Raw genomic sequence first — 23,027 nt, forward strand, 5'->3', positions numbered from 1 at the left:
GACTCATGATCTCATCTATAAAATTACAAAAATCTCCACGAAACCCCCTTCTTTTAATATTATTTGTCGTATACTTTCCAGGTTAGTTCATGGTTTAAGTAGGTTTTATTAAGTACAAATAGATATCAGTTTCTATCGTAACGGACCAGATCTTCACTTCTCCATAAGTGATTTCTATAAATTCCATTTAAACGTTGAATATATATATCACCTTCTTACATAAGTATTGCAAATAATTGAACATTAAACAAATTTTTCGATCCTCGAACTAATGTTATAAGGATAGGTCAATTTTGCAACAAACTGTTTTAATGCATATACTACAAGACAACTTTTTAATATTAGAAGTCTAAAGATCCCCGTAGAATATTCAAAAATGAAGAATATTTGAGCGGACAATTGTTTCTTTTATTACCTCTATCTTAATCTTTACATCCATCATTCCCAATTCGTTTATCGTAATCACATTGATAACACCCCTTTAATTACGTATTATGTTCACATGATGCTTTTCATTTTCATTTTTCCTATATTACTATTATACTGATTGTGGCTGGACACTTTACTCCAAATTCGTTTTGACCTTTATTAAATGACCTTTCTAATTTACAAATAACACAATTTTGAAGTAACAAATGCAAATGTTCACTATATAACATTGTCAAATTAATTAATACATACCTCATTTTGGCCTTTACAACATATCACAATAATTATGGACTTATAACTGTAGAGCCTGATGATGAAGTTATTGAAAACAATTATTCACTCAAATATTCTTCATTTTTAATATTATTGTTACTTTTATTATTACTATTATTATTAGTGGTTCGATTCAATATTATACTCTTAGTACAATATAGAATTCTCAGCACAAAGTATTTCAACAAGTTTCCGTTTCTTATTTCTTGATCGATCCTTCCGATAAATATTGAGTTGTCTCCAGTTAGATGTTAGCAGTTCAGAAATCGACATTTGAATAATGTATATTCTTTTCGATGCATATTGCCAGCAACCACGATTTCTCTGATTGGGACTCTTTTGTAACTTATACAAAGAAATATCGTAAACTTTTCACAAACACACCTGGATAGGTTATGAGACTAATAGGCATAATGATGTATTAAAACAAACAAGAAAACAGGTAACTTGTTGAAATATCCAGATGGCAACAACAGCTAGTCCAAATATTCAAGCAGACCGCCATTCACTTTAATGTCTGAATTACTGCTCTAATTATCCAGTATTATAATTTTGTCAGGTAATTTAAAATCTAAAATACCCATCCGTTGCTTCTGGATTTAAATCACAAACTTCTACTTTAAATTTCAAGAAAATTGCATTGTAGTGTGGTCTACTTATATCCATATAAGTAGTATATGGCGATGGTCAGACATAGAATGTATTTTGGCAGAATACCGATAAGGAAAAAACTGAAATGAAGCGCAATTGGTAGTAAAATGCATAAACAATGAAATTAGAGAAGATGAACTGATATTTACAGAAGGAACAGTGAAGATTGAGAAAATCGATTGTTATTTTGCAAATCAATTGTTTGCTGTATGGTTATCAGAAATTAGTCAAATAGTCCGTAATTTGTGTTTAAATACATTCGATTGTCCCCAGTCGTGTTTTCATTTACTATAGTATTACACTAAAGCGCCATCACTATAGTAGTTGCATATGACAAAACAATGAAATGTATGTAGATATTATCTCCTTAGAGAAAAGAAATTTAATGACAACTTGATTACTTAGAAGAAATCGTGTATACAACTCATGTATATCGATATGACTTAATTAAAAGATATCTATCACATAATGATAATGATCAACGTTGAAACATTAAGATTAAGAGTAAAGTTCGTGGTAATTTGAATTCACTAGGTTATTGTTTGTTCGAATCTTCCCATTGATGCTTAGGACCGCAACTGGTCAGTCTCTTATTGGAATATGTGGATACTATGCGTATTGCCTCAATACTGCCCTAATAAGAGACTGACCAGTCGCAATCCTAAGCATCAATGGGAAGATTCAAACAAACAATACTAAGTGAATTTAAACTTCACCCCATTGCACAAGTAAGTGGCTATCAGGACTCAGTAGCTAAGTAGAAAACGCGATGGCGTTTGAAGCGAAAGGTACTGGGTTCGAGTCCCAGAGTGAACATCAACTCTGAGATGCAGGTACATCCAGCTGACGAGTCCCAAATAGGACGAAACGTGTGTCGTGGATTCCACTGCTAGCCACTATCCATCTACGTGATAATTTGTTTGTTTGTTTTGTTGTTTTGCAAATAATATACTTAGTATTCGGATAGAACTAGGCGTTTACTTTATTAACTCACATGAATCCATCAGTATCACCACAATACCTATCAGCTAATGAATGTGTATTTATACTGGTTTTCTTTTGCCATGAAGATAAACCAGACAAGAAAAATTCATAATTAATTTGTTTTAATTCATCATTTTAATAAAGAAAAGGCGAAATATTTTCAAAGAGACGTTACAAATAGAAATTCTGTTTTCGAGGTTTCTAAAATTATTTTTGGTAATTTGATTCATTGATCATTATTACTGTATGTGTGTATGTGAAAGAGAGAGATATAGTCTTAATTCTCATTTATATGTGAGATAGAGAGAGAAAGAAAGGAACTGAATGGATAAAATGTTGAACAACAATAGGTGGTAATTAATTGGTTAGTAGATGATGAGACAATGTTTTGATTTTCTATTATATCGTTGTTATTGTTATTAGATTTTATATGACCTCACCAGAAATTTGATACGTAAACACCTACAGTGTATGCAATCTATTTAATAAGTGTAGAGAGGCTAACTATTTTGAGACAAATATGACTCATACTACTCAAGTATGTTTTTGTTTCACATCCACTTTTAATCTATTCACAGTTGAAATGTGAGAACAATTAATTAGTGGAAATTCCTTAAGACTATCGATGATAAACATTACGCTTTCCGCAATACTCTTATATCATTTTTCTCATCTATAATTGTAAGGAGAGAAAAAGAAATAGAAGGATATCATTCTAAATTCTAAGATGGATAGCTTGAGTGTTATATAAAACATGGACAATTAGGAAATGAATAAAACTATCCCAATGGAGACAGTTATAGGGTTTTCGGATTCTCAACTCTATGTCTGTATTTTAAAACATATTAGTCATTGAGAACAGCATACAAACGTGTCAAAATGTTAAAACTGTGCACGTGTAGGCAATTATTTTATGTAGGCAGTGGATTAATTATGATAAGCGGAAAATGGGAAGATAATGTAGCAACATACGACCAGATATAAAAAACAGGGAGTACCTTCCTAAATATCGGTTATTTTATTTTATTTTTGAATTAGAATTCCTGATTAGTGAAATTTAGTTTGCATTGAGGATTAAAACGCCATCAATGACCTAGTTTTGACGATAATTTTCTCTGCCTACAGATCAAAAGATAGAGAATTGGGACTTTTCTAATAACAAAACTAGAATAATTAGGCAATTGCTTCTTTCATTTGATTTTAATTGAATGAAGTTACAATAATTTGATTGGAAGGACAATTACAGGTCCATCATTCATGACTGATTCACTTATCAAACGCTTGTTTTTTAATATTAAAAATGAATAGTGTATGATGATCAGTAAATGTGCATTCACAAAAAATATCAACAGATTTCATTATCAAATAAGCAACGATGAATATAGTGGATGAATGCTATTCTTGAGACAACCTCAGATGCCCTGGTACGGCCGAGAGTGAGGAGAGTCAACTCTCCCTCTCCAAATACTCTCACATGGTCACGTGCATACAACCACTGCCTTGTCGCGGCAGGGGTTTTGTTCACGAAATTGAGAGGACGAAAAACGAATGTCCGGCGCTTTAACCGGCTCGGTGGACACGGAAAGTCCACCCAGGGGAGTTGGAAACCCTGATTCCAAACCAATGGTGCATATGGGCTCCAGTATCCTGACGGAACAAATGGCCTACGAACCAATCGTCAGTCACCAGCTATCACGGGACTGCATCTCCTTACGTTGCTCTGCTGTTTTGTGGATTAGACCTCTAGGTCAAAGGCTCCAGGTGTCGCCCTCCAAAAAAACCACCTGTTTAGGTTTGAGCACCCAGGAAGTATCCTAGCCTTCACACAAATGAAATGATTTATGTAGCACATATCTATTTGGTGTCCCCTTATACCAATGTTTATGTGTAAGTAAGTAATCTTAAACTAATGAAATCATAGTTACTGTTATAATAAAAGTAAAACATATAAAGAAAATATACATGCATTTTTCTATATATAGTTGAAATTATGAGTCAGTTGAAGTAAGACCACCGTGGAGGACCTGGAAGCACTGGAAGACCGTTTCGTCCTATTGTGGGACTCCTCAGCAGTGCTCATCAACGATCCCGCCTCACGAGATTCGAACCCAGGACCTACCAGTCTCGTGCTAGAGCACTTAACCGATAGACCACTGAGCCGGCATCCGAAGGTATTAATGTCTCACCTCAACCGCTCCACAAAGTTGAGCAACCATTTCACTAATGTCTTCAGTTAGTTGATATCTCCCATAGACCTGGTCGAACTCTACTGGTTACTGCTTCTCATTAGAACTCCAAGAAATACCTCATGGAGCCACATTTTGTTAATTATTAAGTAGGTTTGTTTTCCTTTTAAGTAGTATATTTCTTCTTCTAGAAACATTTTCATTAAAATTTCACCATTCATTATTTTGCTTTGAGATAGAATTCATTATTTGTAACACATAATTCTAATTAACTCATTTCAATTAATTTTCTAGCATTCATGTTATTCATTACATTGGTCACTTAGGGAACATTATTAAATTGATTTCATTAGAATAGTTATGATATCTAATAGATATATTTGTTCAAATGGATAAAGTTATAGATCCCTTGATTAAATTAATTATAAGTATAAGGTTATGAATATTGTTGAGTTTTTATTGAGATCATGAATCAATCAATATTAGATCATCATTTAAAACTTGGAAACACTGGATATCCATTCCTCTGTAGTATAGGACCCTACAACAGTGAGTATACACGATCAAAACTTAGATAATTAATTACTACTCTTTAGTTTGCTGGTTACAATACATTTCAGTCAGTATTTTAGATGAAACTAAACGTAACTACGTAATCTCGTAACCAAAAAGGTTATTTTACCACAGTAGTTGTATAATAACTGATTTAAAAAAACAAATTACTTTTAGATACATCATACACAATAATATTTCATGAGAAAACGAATTGCTTGTGGTGTTCAACTTTGGATTCTACTGTACTATTATGTCTATGTTATGAGTAATGTAACACAAAACCTAGGTGGAATAACGTGAAACCTCTGGTGAAATGTACTATCTGAAGCCTCTGCACTTCACAATAGCAAAGAAAGGTGAAATCACCCTAAATCGAAATATCCTAAAAACAAACAAGAAAAGATAAGGTGGATGAAGATACGAATAGCTAAGAAGTATTCAACATATGAAGGGAAATAGGAAAAAAATTAGTAAACACACGTTACCATAGTGAAATTTCAGTTATATCACATGTGCAAAATGTGCAAACTTATTAGCTGGTCACTTTACAATTAAACAAACAGATTGCTTAGTCAGTCAATTCCAACATAGAAACAAATAAAAATTTCCATCTTTGATTAGTTTTGATAGTTAACTATGTAGATCTCTGGTTAAACTTTAAAAGAGAAACCCTTGTAGTTTTATTCGGTAATGACATAAATGTTGTGATCAGAAGGGGTATTGTGGAGATTTAGTATTTTCATAGTTGAAAGCGTGAGTCAATTGAAGCTAAACCACCAAGGAAAACCTGGAAGTACCGGACGGCCCTTCGTCCCATTGTGGGACTCCTCAGCAGCGCGCATACACGACCTCGGCTCGCGAGATTCGAACCCAGGACCTACCAGTCTCGCGCCAGAGTACTTAACCGATAGACCACTGAGCCGGTATGTCTAACTTCAACCAATCCACGAAGTTGAGCAACTGTTCACCGTTCATCGAATCTCGCGAGGCGAGGTCGTGGATGCGCACTGCTGAGGAGTCCCACAATAGGACGAAACGGCGGTCGGTGCTTCCGGGTTCCCAGTGGTCGTCGAGCTTCAATTGACTCACGCTTTCAAATATGAAAATATAAATGTTGTGGTTACGAGTACTTAGTTAAGTGTTTCTTAAATCAGAATTTGGTTGAATAGCTGAGAGATGGTTATGCTTAAGAAAATACAAAAAAAACTTATCAAATTAATTTATTCTGTAGTCTGTCTAAGGTCAAATTATAAATAACACAGAATTATTTCTATGACAAGAATGTGAATATGATAATGAACATGTAAAAGAAAATTCTAAAACAACAAGATAATGTGTCCAGCTACACAATCATCATCTACGATTCGATATGTACAAAACTAGACTCGGTAGATGATTTGAAAATACACCATTTCCTAAATAAATATGCAAAGATAGATAAATCGATTTTAAAATGTATATCAATATTTTGTTGCTGAGATGAAAAACAAAATAAGCAGAACTAATGTTAGAACCATCAATTCATAAACTTAGAACTGATCACTGAAAGATATTATACTGAAACCGGATATACTATTGAATGCATTCATATATGTACTTTAAGAACTGATGATTAATTTGTAGGGATTCATTTCTTAGTCAATCTCATAGGACAACATTTTGCTCATGAAATTAGAGAAAAATCGCAAAGATTGATGAGCTTCATAGTTTATATGCTTGACTGATTTTCGTTTGACAACTATTGATAACTAGGACGAACTGGAAAGTCGTTTAGACCCAGAATAGGTGATGTGTATCCATAACTCCAGAAAAAACAAGACACCGGACTTCCAGGTTTCCCCGGCTAGCGCATAAACTGTAGACTACTAAGTTGTTAGTTAATCATTTACATTTCTACATTTATTAAATTCGGAACGTAAACTATAATATTCGATAATCTCCTCGCACCCCTTACACTCATGATAACCATATGTTTACTAGTAACTAATCTTGAGAGATAGTCCTCTTAGTTCTAGTGAGAAGCCTTGACCCGTGGAGTTCAGCCATTTCGGATGCGATGCAGTTGTTTGCCAATAGCACTGAGAGATGTTTATGCAGTATTGGTAGTTGATTGAAGTTAGACATGATGGCCATTAGATCCCAACTTGGTTGTAAAGGTTAAGACTAAAAGTCCTGAGTTTGGTACTAGATGCGATCGTCTATACATACTGCTAAGGACTCCTATACCAAGACCAAAAAGCTGTACATTACTTTGTGATCCTCAGTGATCGTCTAATTAATATTCAATTAATGTTTTGATAAAGTTATTAAGAATATAAGTCAGATTTGCAGCTTTTATACCAGAGGATGATAATTTTACAATCCCACACCTTTTCAGCTTCTTCAAATTTCTCAAATTTACAGGTGAACAGAGGGAAAAACAAAGAAAATCAAAATATGATATACTGAATGAAATTTTTGATAAAAACAGGATTGTTTGGTCTACAATTTTCAGAAAAATAAAACATAATCATAATCAAAAAAATAAGAGACAAACAAAAGTAGTTTTCACTTGTTTATGATTCATCAATAGACTAGAAAATGGCACTTCACTGTAGTATACATCAACCAACAGAAAAGCACTAAATGCTTGACTATGGAAAGTAAAAGTGATAGTGAAGTGGAATGGTTAGTATGAAAATGAAAAGATAATGAACTAAATGTAGTGTAGTATTAAGATGATTTTAACTTTTCCTATACTCCATATACTTCACTTCTATTTGATAAAGTTCAGAGCAAGTAACCAACTTAAACACAAGATGGCGTACTAGTAATGCGAATATATACATATACATATATGATTATTTATTACATACCCCACCAAACCGTCTGTAAATTTTAGTAAACAATAAATAATACCAAGTAATAGATACATAGGATCATAGAAAAATGACAATGACCAAAAGAGTGAACATCAACGTTACAATCAAAAAAATGTTCCACTAGGATTTGTTTATTTAGGTTAAAAATCATTTTTTTTTTTTAGTGTTCAACATAATGTCATATAAGGTAATTTATCTTGGTTTACTTTTGACTTCATTCTTACTTGAGAGCTTAATGATAATGGAGTTTTTCTCCCTTAGAAAATAACTTTTTTAACAAATGTCATCTTAGTGTGATATTTTAAAGTCTTCAAATCGGTTCGATACAAAAGTATAACTGAGTTCGAAGTTATGACTGCAAAGTTATGTAATGGTTCTTGATTGTTAACTGATCTTGATGGATTTCAATAAGTTCAACTAGGTAGTTGTGACTATGGAATAAACTGAAAAATGTAGATAATAACAGGCTTTAGGTACAACGATTTTTGTTATACCACAAACACACTTCCTCAATGTCCGTTAGCCGGATACCATTAGCAACAGCCTACTGCGGGAGGGAACAAACCAGCTTCTAGTTGAAGAGGAGATTGGGAAAAGACTCTTCAAATGGTTAGGATATGTATTGTGGAAATCATCAAGCACTAACTTGGAATCCTGAAGGAAAAAAGGAAGGAGGTAGACCAAAAACACATTGGAAGCAGACACCAAAAGGATGAATGGCAGCTGGAAAGGATTTCCCAGGAGGGAGTTCGATGGTGAATGCTGGTGGGTGGCATATGCTCCTCGACGAGGGATAACAGGCGTAAGTAAACAAATACATTAATTACTTTTGACCGTATCTAATACATTGAAAACGTCTGTTCATCTCGCATTTTTAAAATCAAAATTTCAAAGTTTTTCTATTTGTTTCTGAGTTGTTGAGTAAAACTGAAATCACTAACTTGTATTCAGTACAAGGCTTAAAGACGAATCTCTGTCACAGTCCAACAACTCCGATAAGATTATTGACAGTTTCGGATATATTTAATTTACTTATCATTCAGTTGTTCACTGGTTAACACATGATTATTATTACTATAGGGGTTTGTGGAGATCATAGAATTTCATTTTGACATGTAAACCATTAGATGTCAGCTCAGTAGCGTAAAGTTTTCTCGCTCGTTGAAAGACCTGAATGTGATGGGTTCAATCCTTAGTGCGTTGGAGATGCGCACTGCTGAGAAGTCCTATACTAGGAGGAAACAGTCTTTCAATGACTGTTTAATTATAATTTGTGTTATAAACCATGAAATTCAACTATCTACAGAAACCCCTAAAGTAACTGTATTTAAAGTTTTTAATTTTTCGATATTGAGGCATGTTTGAGTGTGTTTAACTACGATTACTTTTATTTTCGTTCTTTATTCACCTTAGTGCTGTATAAATAAACATTTCATTACAAAATATATCTGTTTTACAGCTGAAATTAAACAAATACTCTTTAGTTTCTGATGAACTATTAAAAGCCTCTGAAATTCAATCATGGGGGTCTTTAAACGATCAAAATATGTGTTAAAATATACTTACCTTGAATGGACCACCACGTCCATTATCCACTTCTAACTGAAACTGAATTAATTCCCCATTATTCATAGTTGACAGAAGTCGAATATCACTATTTATTGTTATACTTTTATGTAAAGTATTTACTGAATACGATCCATTTAATTCTGGGGTAGATGGAACAGTTAGTGCACACTGATTTGATGAAAGTGATAAGGAATTATGTTGATGATGATCGCGATGCTCCATAGACTGATGAAAGCGCTGTTCTTTGCTGACTTCCATTTCTTTTGAATTTGTCATTAAAGCATAAGCTGATACAGATTCAGGTATATGATAGTTTGATCGTAAACGAACAGTTGCAGGTGTTGTCAATCCACTATTAGATAATGAATGATATAAGTCTTTACAACATAAAGAATGACTGGAATTCAACTGAATATTTGAATTATTAATTTGATCAAAAACACGTTTAACTTCATTTGAATTAGATGTGTTGTTTAAAAGTGAAAATGACTTTTGCATATGGTAATGTTCATTTTCATCATTTTTTAATGGAGTCGATGTATTGATTGTATCCCATAATAGTTGAATGCTATTACTTTCAACTAAACATTGAGATAAAATAATTTTTGGAACAGGAGGAGCTGAAAAAAAGTAAGGATTAATAGATGGTTAGTTATCTCTTAAGCATGAATGCAAAATCCAATCATAAATAATGTAAATGATGGGTAGTTGGAAGGGATCAAGCAGAAAATCTGAATCTAAGTTTTATTTTAGTTAGGATTTATCAGTGAAGCGCATCTGAAATATTAGGGGCATTGATCCTTCTTGAGTGATTTGAGCAGTCAATTCGAATTGTGGTCATATAGCAACTTGATCGATAGAATTCTATCATCAATAAGTGATCAGATATACATGATAGTGATCACTGTTCAGCGGTCAATCATTTGCGGATAATGTAAATTTATTTCGTTCAAATTCAGTTGATTTATCGCTACATATGTCACCTAACAGACTGTTATCTCATAAACTACTTAGGGAAAGTATAACCGATTAATTTTACTAGGTGGTGAGAGATAAAATAGTATTGTGTTTCAATCAAAACAAACGCTAGTAGAAAGATAATTGTCAGTCATAAAGAGAAGTATCTTTCAAGATTAACCAGAGTTTGAATTGGTACCGTCACTCAGGAAAATCTTGCTGAGAGTCACTAAATATGATAAAATATTCTAATAGAATGTTGAGTGCATATTAGTTATTATCAAAATATAGAACAAGTGAGATTGATCTGAATGAAAAGGGGGTGTCACACTAATTGCTGGCTGAAAATTTTTATTTCGTTAGTGTAAAGCTAATTACTCCATAACCATGATGAACATGAATAATAAAAATAGTATATTTGTAATATCCTAATGAGTAGAAAAATTAAATCTTTAAGTTTTCTGAATTTTCGTCACTCATTGTAAGCCACTTCTTCAGAGAACATGTTATATGTCACTTGGAATACTCTGTTAACCACATCGTATACAGGATACTTCATTATGATAATGAATTTTCATTAAAATTTACAATCCTCGTTAACAAATATTTGAATGAAGAAGCTATTCTTTCCAATGATTCTACTTTAAGAAGTTGTGGTGACGAACAAACTTGGTGTTTTAACGTTTTGGTTAGTTCAATTTTCTTGAATACTTCCATGATATTTACGTGGAAAATTATCATTTTATTTCATTTATTTATTTAAACACATAAATATTGGTACAAAGGGCACCGGATACATATGCGCCCCACAAAACAATGAGATTGGGAAGGGAAAGGAGGAAGATGAGTATAGATAAAAGAAAAAAAATGAAAAAAGAGAAGAGTAATGATGGGGGAAACTGAAATGTACAACCAGAAGACTCTTTCAGTTAAGAAAACTATAACCACTCTCTATGAAGAAAGTAAAAGAAGATAACAGCAGGCTCGCCACTGGCTTCTATTCTGAGCCATATCTGATAACGTCTCTAGCCACTGTATTGCACCATCTCTTGGACCCCAGCCAGGGAGTCGTGAAGGACCAACGGAAGCCAGCCCTTTGCTGCTTTCTTTCATACCACGACACCATGTCATACACTGACCACCTCTCCGCTTTTTCCGACCAGTCTCAGCGTCGGCAAACAATGCACGACGTGGAATTCTCTCATTTATCATTACCTATTTTCGAGTTTATTAGTGTTGTATTCGAAGCTTTTTTATGTGACTATTCATTAAGTGATCTGGGTTGTATATAGAAACAAAGTTACTAACTAAATGAGCACTGACTTGCTGACCTTAACAGATATGTGGCTAATAAAGTGAGTAATAAATATGACCCTAAACTATGCAACAATTAAATAATCAAAAGTGAAAAGAAATAATTTCTAATTCATTCTGGCATACAGTTTTCTTTCTTCATTTAACATCATTAAAAATGGTTCAAAATATACTACACCTCACATTAATACAAAGTGATAAGGATGAAAGTGAAGCAAATAAATACGGTAGTGTTAATGCAGGTTACACATCTCGAAATGCTTCGCTGCTGACTGTTCCATATGATGTTGTTTAAAATTTCTTGTTAACGACTTACACTGAATTGTAGGTTACAGCTTTATGGCCTACGGCTTCGAACATGACTAAAAATAAAATTAGTGAAGTTTCGAGAACACTATGACTTAAACCGATGAAAAACCTTCATCCCTACTTAAACTGTAAGGCATATTTTTTTTTGAAATCGACGACATTATTGACAATTTCTCTTTGTTTACTAGTAAAGATATTAATTGTTTATCAAGAAACCTTACGAAAGTTGGACAGTTTTAAGACAGTATCCATATTCAAATACTATTAGTTACCAGTGACTTTACCCTATTCTTCCATGTAGGCTTCTTTCAAACCTTCTTACTGATTTTATAATATATGGACAGGTATTCCTTCGCTGTTACTAGTATTACTGGTCGATGATATTCTCTAAACACTTGCGCTACCAAGTATGATAAGGCTCCTTGGAGAAATAGAGTATTCGATTTTCCTTACCGATTTATCAGCTGTATTTGGGTAAGCTTTTAAAGACGATTAAACTGATTTGCATTTGGCTACTGGCCCCGCTTGGAGCACTTCTAGGGTTACTGCCGGTCTCGTGTCCGTGTAAGGGATGGGATCAGCGACCCCATCCCATAAAAAACCCTGCTAAAAACATCAAGTTGACCTCATTTTCAATGTCTTAGCTAAAGGAAAGGTATAGAAAATCAACTTCTTATCACTTGACTAAGGGAATCAACGTGGTTTAAAAAAACGGAAGTCTCTGGGTTATCTAAGACAATGGCATTTGATCTTACCTTAGCTAAATGTTGGGAGTTATGTGGATACGAGAAAACAACCCCACACCTATCTAAGAATCATTCTTGATAAAGAGTTAAACAACTAAGTGAGAATCATTTTAGTTAGAAACACAATAACACTAAGTTTGGGTTCCAGCCCATACTTGTCTTTCCAAAAGTTAGACATTTTCAATCGAAAACTTCTCAACAAGGAAAAACTTGTCACGGACTATGTTAACAGTAATTGTTATTACCACCTTGACTTTTTATGTTGGAACTCATCCTCACTTTTAAAAATTATGAGGCCTTTCATGACTAGGAATTTATTAAGATCTCCGTTTCGATTCATCTAATTTATACTTATAATGTACTTCTAAAACCTAGAAAATGAAGGACTGTTATGCTCTTTTACTGCATAAATACGCTTGATATTTTCAGTTAACTTCATTCGGAAGAAGATAAAGTCTTATTTACTATAGATTCATATCGCATTTCATATTAGATAAGTGGAAAGTGGATCCAGGAATTAACAGCGATTCATTACATAGTGTGTTGATCAAATGCCCAACAGATTAATGATCAAATACTATTGTGGTGTTGGCTACGTATATCCACATAAGTAGTATATAATGATAGTCAGGTATTGAATGTATTTCAGTAGAAGATCGACAACGAAAGAACGGAAACGAAATGCAATTGGTATGAAAATGCATGTACAATAATAATCGGAGACTATGGACTGATATTTGCAGAAGGAACGGTCAAGACTGAGACAATCGATTAATAGTTTGCAAATTAATTGTTTATTGTATGGTTGTCAGATTTTAGTGAGATAGTCTGTAATTTTGTGCTTAAATACATTCGATTGTCCTCACTCGTGTCCTAATTAACTACACTACTATTAGTTTTATTCTTCTCTATATGGTTCGTTTTGATAATTACATAAGCGAACTGATTATTATTTGGTACATTCGGATTGTATAAAAAAACCAAGAGTAAAGAATTAAGAACAAGTTAGACTAATGATAAAATTTTCCAGTATAAACATTATGCTAAAAAAATTAGCTTACGATAGATTTCATTCAAAGTAATGCCTTCAATTCTTTCCAGTAGATCATTGGTATTGCTTACACGTAATTGGAAATCTCCAAGACAATTTTCGCGACAAAACTGAGTTTCTTGGATTAATTCATTTTCGGTACTAATCAGACGTTGTTTAATTGAAGGAGCCACCTTAAGATAAGAAAATATAAATTATTTTAATTGTTGCACTTGAAGTACTGACTGATACTTAAGAAACTGACTAATCAAACTGATCATAATCAATATTATTATTATTCGTAGAAGATATTGAAAACTAGTTAGTATCTGCTGGGATCACCGGGTAAGTAATAGTGAGGTTAGACATAGGGTATTAGGGAATGATGGTAAATCAGTTGATGAGGTCATGAATCTTCATCGACTGAGATGGTTGGGTCATGTGTTATGTATGCCTGAACATCGATTACCACGACGTGCTATGCTAACTAGTATTGGAGATGGTTGGAAGAGGAGTATGGGCGGCCAAACCAAAACGTGGCATCAGAACTTGAAGTCACTAACTTCTAGTCTGAGCCATGTTGGTAGATGCAGACTACTTGGTTGGGGTCTGCGTGACTATGGTAACCAATGGTTGGAGACTCTAGGTGACATGGCTCAGAATCGATCACAATGGCGCAGGTGTATACACTCTTTATCTTCCCTTACACCTTGAGATTAAAATTGCTTCATATCTGTCTTTCTTCCTGTACTATATCCTTATATACAACCTTTCTTTTATATATTACCACCATTAAATTAACTACTTCTATGAATTCGGTGTTCATCTTGTTGTGCTAATGAGGTCTGGCAGCTTGGACCGATGCATATGTTTACCAGGTCCTTCGTTGTAGCTGACTGACTGAGGATTTTTGCACAAATGTAGTGATATAGAACTATATTTTTGTCAAACGTGATACTCGTTGCGATCGCACATAGAGTTTAGTAACATTTAAGGTACCAATTTATACTTAAGTTGTTTGTTGGATCTGTTTAAACAAATGTAGTCACATACACTTTACAAGATCCTCAGAACAGAAAACGGAGTGATACAAGATTAAATTTTGATAGTAAAGATTTAGAAAAAAATTGAGTGATCATGTTTTTATCTCGTTACTTCTTTTCTTTAAGACATGTATAGCTTATATTTAGTAATATTAGGATAATTTGTCTTACATAATAATTCAGTACGACACAAACAGTTATTGATGAATTTTAATACACTAATAAATGATTGAATTGTAAAAGAAAGTGTCTAACCCAAATAGGTGACTCACTAAACTAATTAATAAGTAATATCGGAAAATGGGTGGATAATTGATGAAAACTACTGAGGAGTTCCACAATAAGACGAAACAGCCGTCCAGTGCTTCCAGGTTTTCCATGGTGGTCTAGCTTCAATTGACTCATGATTTCAACTATGAAAATACTGAAATCTCCACAAAACCCCTCGTGAAAACGTAATTCCCCGGAAGACAATCTAATTATACCGATGGCCGAAATAATGTTACTACTATCCAAACTAATGTTCCAGGACTATCTCTTGCATATGATATACATTTGTAATATTTCAGTCTATCTATTCAAGTTTATTTCAATCTTTTCTATACCACAGTGATACGTGATTTCATGAACCATCAGTCGAATTCATTTATGCACTGCTGTACTCTGATTAATCAGTAAGAAATACAATTTTTCTGTGGAAAAAAAAAGTTTATTTTAAAATTTATTTTCAAAAGTTTATTTGCTTTGATCATGCACGATTTACATTAATAAAATGAGAATCAGTGTTTCTAAGATATCCTAAAAGATAATTACGTGTGAAATCCTCGAGAAGTATTTATTATTATTGTGCATTTTCAAAAAGATCACCTTATAAATACAATCAACTCTAGTGAGCAGTTTTGATTGTGTAGAAATTACAGTTCTTAGCATGAAGACCTCATTAATTTTGGATGTAAAACACTATGTACGGTGTTAGATAAATTCTAGGTATGTATACACAACGAAAACACTTTACTAAAAAATTAATACATTGTTATGATTATCTGAATCAATGATCTCTTCTTCATCTCGAGATATGTTTCTAAAGCAAATATTACTAGAATATATAGTCCCTCATTATTGATAACATTGTGAGTATGAGGAGTTGAAAAACAATTGTTTGTTGTATAAAAGTAAAATGCCACAGAACACTAACATCTGGTTGCATCATGAGTTGATGGAAGATATCTTTTATATATATATATATCAGGGAAGGTATTCAAATACTGATATTCCAACTTCATATCTTAGAGATCTATATCAGAAATAACCATTAACAGGACTTAAGTAAGACTATACGTTATAATAGAAAAAAGCAACTGCTTATTATTTCTGAATTTTCAGCACAATATACGGATCACCTCTGGATTAGTCTTAAATTCTATTAACTGAAGTCATTTATTACATAAGCAAGCAAATGTAAACATACTAAAATATGTTTGATAGTAACATAAAAATCTGTTTACTAATTTTTAACCAAACTATCAGACAAAATTATGGAGATGAATTAACATCTAGATGGGTGATCCATTAGATGAAATAGAAGAAAATAATCTGCGAAAACTACTACATATTTACAAAAGTGAAGTTTTAACACGTACTTGTATGAAAATTACGTGTCTACTATTTGAATAAAGTTAGCGGTCAGTATGTGTACATATGGCAATGTAATTATTAGTCAATATAAACACTTGAGAGAGAAAGAAAAAGCAACAACTTCAAACACTATTGTCGGACTAACAAAATTTTGCTTTTAATCCCCTCTCTAGAGAATAATTTTCAAATAGACGATAATTTAATCTACTGGATGCTTGAGATATCTAGACACTACTTTTTTTTTTGTTAAGAAATAAAAATAGAAAATCCATCAGTTCAGATGAATGAATTTGAAGTTGTTTTCTTGTTGTTACATCCTTCTAGATATTTGGTATATTTTCCCAAAGGAATAACATAAGTAACTTTTACACCTGTCCTGATTTTTATAGATGAGTATTTTTTCTCCTTTAATTATACATACACAGAAATAATAAGAGAAAAATTAGATCTTAACAAATAACTTTGACATATAGCTCTTATTCATTTATTTAAACACATGAATATTGGTACAAGGGGGCACCAGATACATATGCGCCACACTAATCTCATTTGATTTGTGTGAGTGCTGTGATACTGTCCGGGTGCCCAAACCGAAGCAGGTGGTTTTCCTAGGGGACCACACCTGGAACCTTTGACCTAAATATCTGATCCACAAGGCAGTGGAGCATCGTGAGGAGATACAATCCCATGGTAGTCGGTGACCAACGATTGATTCATACACCATTTGTTCCCTCGGGATACTGGAGTCCATGTACACCATTGGTTAGGAATCAGGGTTTTCCAACTCCCCTAGGTGGACACGGAGGGTCCACCAACCCGGCTAAACCGCCGGACATTCACTTTCGTCCTCTCAATTTCGTAAACAACACAAGCGCCACGAGAAGTCATTGAGTAGGACTTCCCTGGTAGAGGCTGTATACGCGTGGCCATATGAGAGGATTTCAAGAGGGAGAGCGGACTTTCCCCACTCTCAGCCGTACCAGGGCATTTGCGGACCTATAGCTCTAGATTTTCCTCGAACTTTTATTATTTATGATGGTTTGAATCATGAAATAATCTAAGGTAGACAACCAATGTAGAACCAGAAGGCGCTGAACAACTATTTCTTACTAGTATGAAATTCTCTAGCAGTTCAAACCAGTGAACCCGCCGGAGATCGTATTCAGGACCTTTGGTCTGGCGGCGGGCGCTTAACCTTTAAACAACTGACGTGTGTGTCTTGCTCCAACTAATTCGTAACTTTATTTAAGATATTATTTATTTGTTGGAAATAGATTGACTAAACTGCAGCAGCTTGGTGTTGTAAATAGCAGTAATTAATGACGAAAAAACTATGTAAATTTGCAGCTGACCAACATATTATATATAACTAACTCACACAACTAGAGAGTTTTAATAGTAGTTGCATTTTCTAGGCGATTCATTCTCCCAGTTCTACCTACAAATTTATTCTACACTTCAGATGTATTCAGATCAACTAGTAAAACGGAAGATTAATTCCAATCTTGATAACTCGTAAACAAAATTTTTTTACCTAATGGGTACCTCATGGGACTGCATAAATGACTATTGAACTGGATAGGATAATAATAATACCATCCAGTGATATAATCTAGTCAAGAGTGGCTAGTGATAAACTAACATTCTACATTTAAAGATCAACACATGCAAATTGTAACCTTCTAATGACCAAGAGATCATTTTAGACTCATTAAGATATTGACAACATATTTAGTTGTGTGGTTAATCTCCGTGAATCAGAAAAACTGCTCTTTAAAACAATTCAAAGCAAATAATTTACCATTTCATGTCAACTGTGACTGTACCTAACTATTCATGTTTGTTTGACAAGTATATAAATACGAAGAACATGAAGAAAGTTCCCTTCGGTACATTTCAGGGGATTTAGCAATCAAAGAAATAAATATTCAACAATACAGTCACTAGTAGCATGACTGATATTAGTGTTTTTCCCGGGGTATTTAAACATTTGACGTTAGTTAAACAGAAAAATAATCAATAAAGTGCATGAATACGAAACGTAGTAAAAAAGAATTACGAAAGGTGAAATAATAGAAATTATTGGTCGTTCAAGAAGTCTTACCTGAAAAACCTTAGCCTTGTCAATCATATAGTCATTATAGACCGAATTTAACGAAATGAGTCTATGTTGAGTTTAAGTGGCCGTTTTGGATTATGTAATGAGATACTCATTAAGTACTACTAGATTGGATTTTCTGGAAGTATGTCTGATTAAGCTATCTTTATACAATAGTAAATGAGTTAGTAAATAAACATGAAGGTGACGAATTGAATTCGTTTATTCTTTGTTCGCGTACCTCTACCATTGGAAGAGGCAAAAATTTGCTAGATATACCTTCACTTAATTGAAGCTTCGCATGAACATTCAATGTTATCTCTTTCATTGGATACGTATACTACTTAATTTATAGTGTTAATTTCTTACTGATAAAAAATCTTTTGGATTATTAAATTGGCGTAATTGATTATTTCATAAGTAACGAACTACATGATCTACCTTGCACACCATTTTGAACGGTTTAAGAGTTTAAGTGTATCTGCATCGTAGTAGTACAGAAGTTAACGATTTCTGAATTACTGGCTCATAAAAATAGATTATTTGATATTTCTAAAACATATTTGATCAGCATGGAAAGAAAGTTCATTTCTGTATACTTCAATATCATATTAACACGGATGATTATTTATATCAAATAATGACAGGCCTGAAATGTCTTCCTTTTTGATGTACTTTAGTGATTGACATAGTTCACTTCACCTTGACTGTTTAGTCAGAGTTTATTTCTGACTAACATGGTTTTATATGATATGGGATGCCACCTAGTGGTCTTCATCATTTCTATTTAACTGAGGATTGGTGTAGATTTTCACGAATGATTTTAGACTGCTATTATTATTTATTATTATGTAATATAAAGGGATAAGTAAGTTTAAAAATAACATACTTGGATAAAAGCTGATGATTCACGCTCTTTTATTAATTCTACACCAAAATAAATTAAACTAGTTGTTGAAGATAGTCTGCTTCCAGCCTGATTGGTTTGTTCACGTATATATTGTCGCCTTTGTTGTACTTCTGAGTGTAAATTTTCAATCAGTTGTGTACGCTTTTCCTGTAGAGCTTCTATAAGCATATCGATTTCTTGGTTTATAAATGTTTCCATATTCGAAATATTTCTCTGAGGATTCAAATGACAAAAAGGATATTTTGGTCATATTGTATTGTTATTATCATTAGTTACCATCATTCAAAATAAAATACTTAAATATGCTGCACTTCGGTTTTTGACATGCAGAAAGTAACATCTTAGTCACCACATATTCGTATGCAAGAGAACGTTGTAATGAGTAGTTCAGATTGTAATGAACACTACTCACAAGGAGTGTGTAGTGGGATGTGGCGTCGAAGTTGTAACAATTGTCAGGCGAAGTGAAGAGTTTCAGTTCATCGAAAACACGGCGTTGACAGAACACTCAGAAACCAGATACGAAGACAGTTCAAATGGTGGAGCACACCGAAAGATGCAGATGAACGATTGAAGGCTATATATATATATATATATATATATATATATATATATATATACATTATATGGATACTTTGGGACTTCTCGCAATAAATATGTATTCCTTCCGCCTAATTTCCCACAAATCCCTCAACTAAAGTTTTTTTTCAAATTTTTACTAGCTTATCACGTCCAAAACTCAAAGGCCGACTTGATGATTACATTACATTCATATATGATCCTAGAAATTTTTGTCTTATTCCTGAAGCATCAGTTCACATTTTGAAGGCACAAAATGATCATTGTTCCATAATAATTAGAAAAATATTTTAACTTAATATCAACTTGGAGATGTTGAGTGAGATTGTCCAAATTGAATGATTTTGCAGTTTCGACACGTCAAATTTTCTCTAATTGAACCAGATCACTTTCAGGACATACAGATCCATTCATATTTCAAAGAGTGCAGCCTAGTCACTTAATAAATTTTAAGTGAATTTCCTTATCATATTGTAGTTTAGTGTCAACCCTTTCTAATTTATATATGGATAGAACAATTGATAGTTGAATAAACGCTGGAATATACAGTTATTAAACTATCATCTAAAGCATAGTCTTTTCATTACCAAACAACTGTTAAGCATATTTCAAACAGATCCTTCTTTATATTAAACAGTATAAACATTTGTCTATCCGTACTTTAAAATATCTAAATGACAGTAATTATAATTGAGATGAACAATGAATAGACTCTCTCCTTATAATTAACAGGAAGCTCAAACAGTCATTTTGGCAATCCGGATTAAGTGAATAACGCATGAAAAAGAACTGTACTACGCTATTTCCTATTCTCAAATGAAGGCGCTTATATATATATATATATATATATATATATATATATGACTTCGATAGAACCAAAAATAAAACAACTTACTCTTAGTTGATCTTCTGTATGTTTTAGTGACTGGACAAGTTCGGCACCACGTTTAGCTTCTTCAGAAAGTCTGTGTAGAAGTTTTGATACTTCAGCCTAGTTTTAAAAAATAAGTAGATTGTTTGAATGATTTAATATGAATAATACTTTTAACAACACTCGCAAATCGAAATAAACCTTGATTGATTTGAAACATCAAGTATGATATTAGTGTCTATCAGCGAACCTGATGATAAGTTTTGTATTTGACTTCAAACATGTCAGTCTTTGTTTAGATTTATTAAATACTCTATAATCACTTCAAAACAATTGGCCATACACTATAGTTCAGAAGATCATAATTTTAAATACGAATGTCAAGACAGTTCTACTGTATGGTGCGGGAACCTGGAGAACTACGAAGGCCACCATCCAAAAGATTAAAGTGTTTATTAACAGTTGTATACGCAAGATACTTCGAATCCGTTGGCCAGACACTATCAGCAACAAACTACTGTGGGAGAGAACAAACCAGATTCCAGCGGAGGAAGAAATCAGGAAGAAGCGCTGGAAGTGGATAGGACACACATTGGGGAAATCACTCAACTGCGTCACAAGACAAGCTCAAACATGGAATCCTGAAGGCCGAAGGAGAAGAGGAAGACTAAAGAACACATTACGCCGAGAAATGGAGACAGACATGAGAAGAATGAATAAAAGTTGGATAGAAATAGAACGGAAGGCTCAGGACAGAGTGGGTTGGAGAATGCTGGTTAATGGCCTATGTTCCGTTGGGAGTAACAGGCGTAAGTAAGTGAGTATAGTTCAGAAAAATTAGGTACAGGTTGTCATCCTATTTCAAAATAAGCATTAAACATTCCATACAATTGGTCGCCTTTACGAATTCAAATAAAGCCATAAAAACAATTGAGGTAGTAGTCAAAATAGCTCAGTTTCTCTTCCTTTCGTTGAAGAAGTAGCCATGATGAAACTTAGACAGGTTTTATGGGTTCACAACAAGGCAGTAATCAATTTATTTTTACGTTGGTAAGTCGAAAATTCTGATGAGATTTGTGTGGCGCATATATATATGGTGCTTCCTTGTATCAATATTTATGTGTTTAAATAATAATAATAAAATAAATTATTATCATTATCATTATTGTGTTTATTTTTTCGTCACGTAATTTTCTTCAAACGATTCGTTGTTTTACGTAAGCTAAGATTATCTTTTCATCCATCTGTTTTTCACTCATCTAATTCCTTAAGCCTAAATAAAATCTGCAAATCTCTTATAATTATCATATAGTCCATCTTATTAGTTTCCGAACTTCATTATGAGACAGAAAATAAATTCAGATTGTTCTCCCCCCAATTTTTATTTCTCCTTTATTCAAATAAGCATTTAAGCCTTCAAGCTAACTTTAGGGTGTCTAGGTTTAAGGCAAGGAAGATAATCACTTAGTAAAATTGTGAAAATGAGTAAATTTAGATGTTTTGGGTAAGCCATTTTAAAACTCATTCATTCCTCATCAGGACATTGAATGTTATCTGGTATAGGAGTGGAGTAGACAAAACCAAAATATGGTATGAGTAACAGATGGCATTGATTAGTGAAGTTAGTGTCTTCTAATCTTGATTGTGAAGATAAATACAGCTACACGTTAGACTCCATTAGATAAGAAGAAACATTGGTTTCATGCTTCAAACAGTATTGCTCAAAATCGATCCTAAAGGCAATAATATACTTCATTTCTTTCTTAAACGTGATTAACCTTTACTTCTATTAGTGAATCACATAGATAAGTGCTGATATTACAAATTTGATTTGGTAGAGTTTCGCTGGCATCGAAGACATAGCAACAATAAATTACTTATCATTTGGTGATAAACTGATATGTGGTTTCTTATCGTCAAATAAAGTTCTCTAAATTTCTTTGTTATTTTATTCCTGTGAACCAGCAAGTAAATGCTGAATTCATTGAGTTATTTTCTAATTTAGATGCTTAGTCAATCGTAAAAAT

General features: G+C 33.2%; 1 protein-coding gene across 1 annotated transcript in view; it reads right to left on the bottom strand.

Annotated features, from left to right (window-relative positions):
- Nucleotides 1-22,513, bottom strand: part of Smp_156140 (putative tripartite motif protein trim9) — a gene marked incomplete at both ends in the record, with an annotated part of 40,886 nt that extends 18,373 nt beyond the window's left edge. The window contains 7 exons of the mRNA XM_018793260.1: nt 9,506-9,676; nt 9,761-10,128; nt 13,896-14,058; nt 18,882-18,980; nt 19,530-19,763; nt 21,025-21,120; nt 22,427-22,513. Coding sequence (XP_018647791.1) covers nt 9,506-9,676; nt 9,761-10,128; nt 13,896-14,058; nt 18,882-18,980; nt 19,530-19,763; nt 21,025-21,120; nt 22,427-22,513 — 1,218 coding nt within the window. The remainder of the gene's footprint in view (nt 1-9,505; nt 9,677-9,760; nt 10,129-13,895; nt 14,059-18,881; nt 18,981-19,529; nt 19,764-21,024; nt 21,121-22,426) is intronic.
- Between the last annotated feature and the right edge of the window lie 514 nt (nt 22,514-23,027).

The sequence above is a fragment of the Schistosoma mansoni genome, chromosome 1, assembly GCF_000237925.1.
Source record: "Schistosoma mansoni strain Puerto Rico chromosome 1, complete genome".
Classification (NCBI taxonomy): domain Eukaryota; kingdom Metazoa; phylum Platyhelminthes; class Trematoda; order Strigeidida; family Schistosomatidae; genus Schistosoma; species Schistosoma mansoni.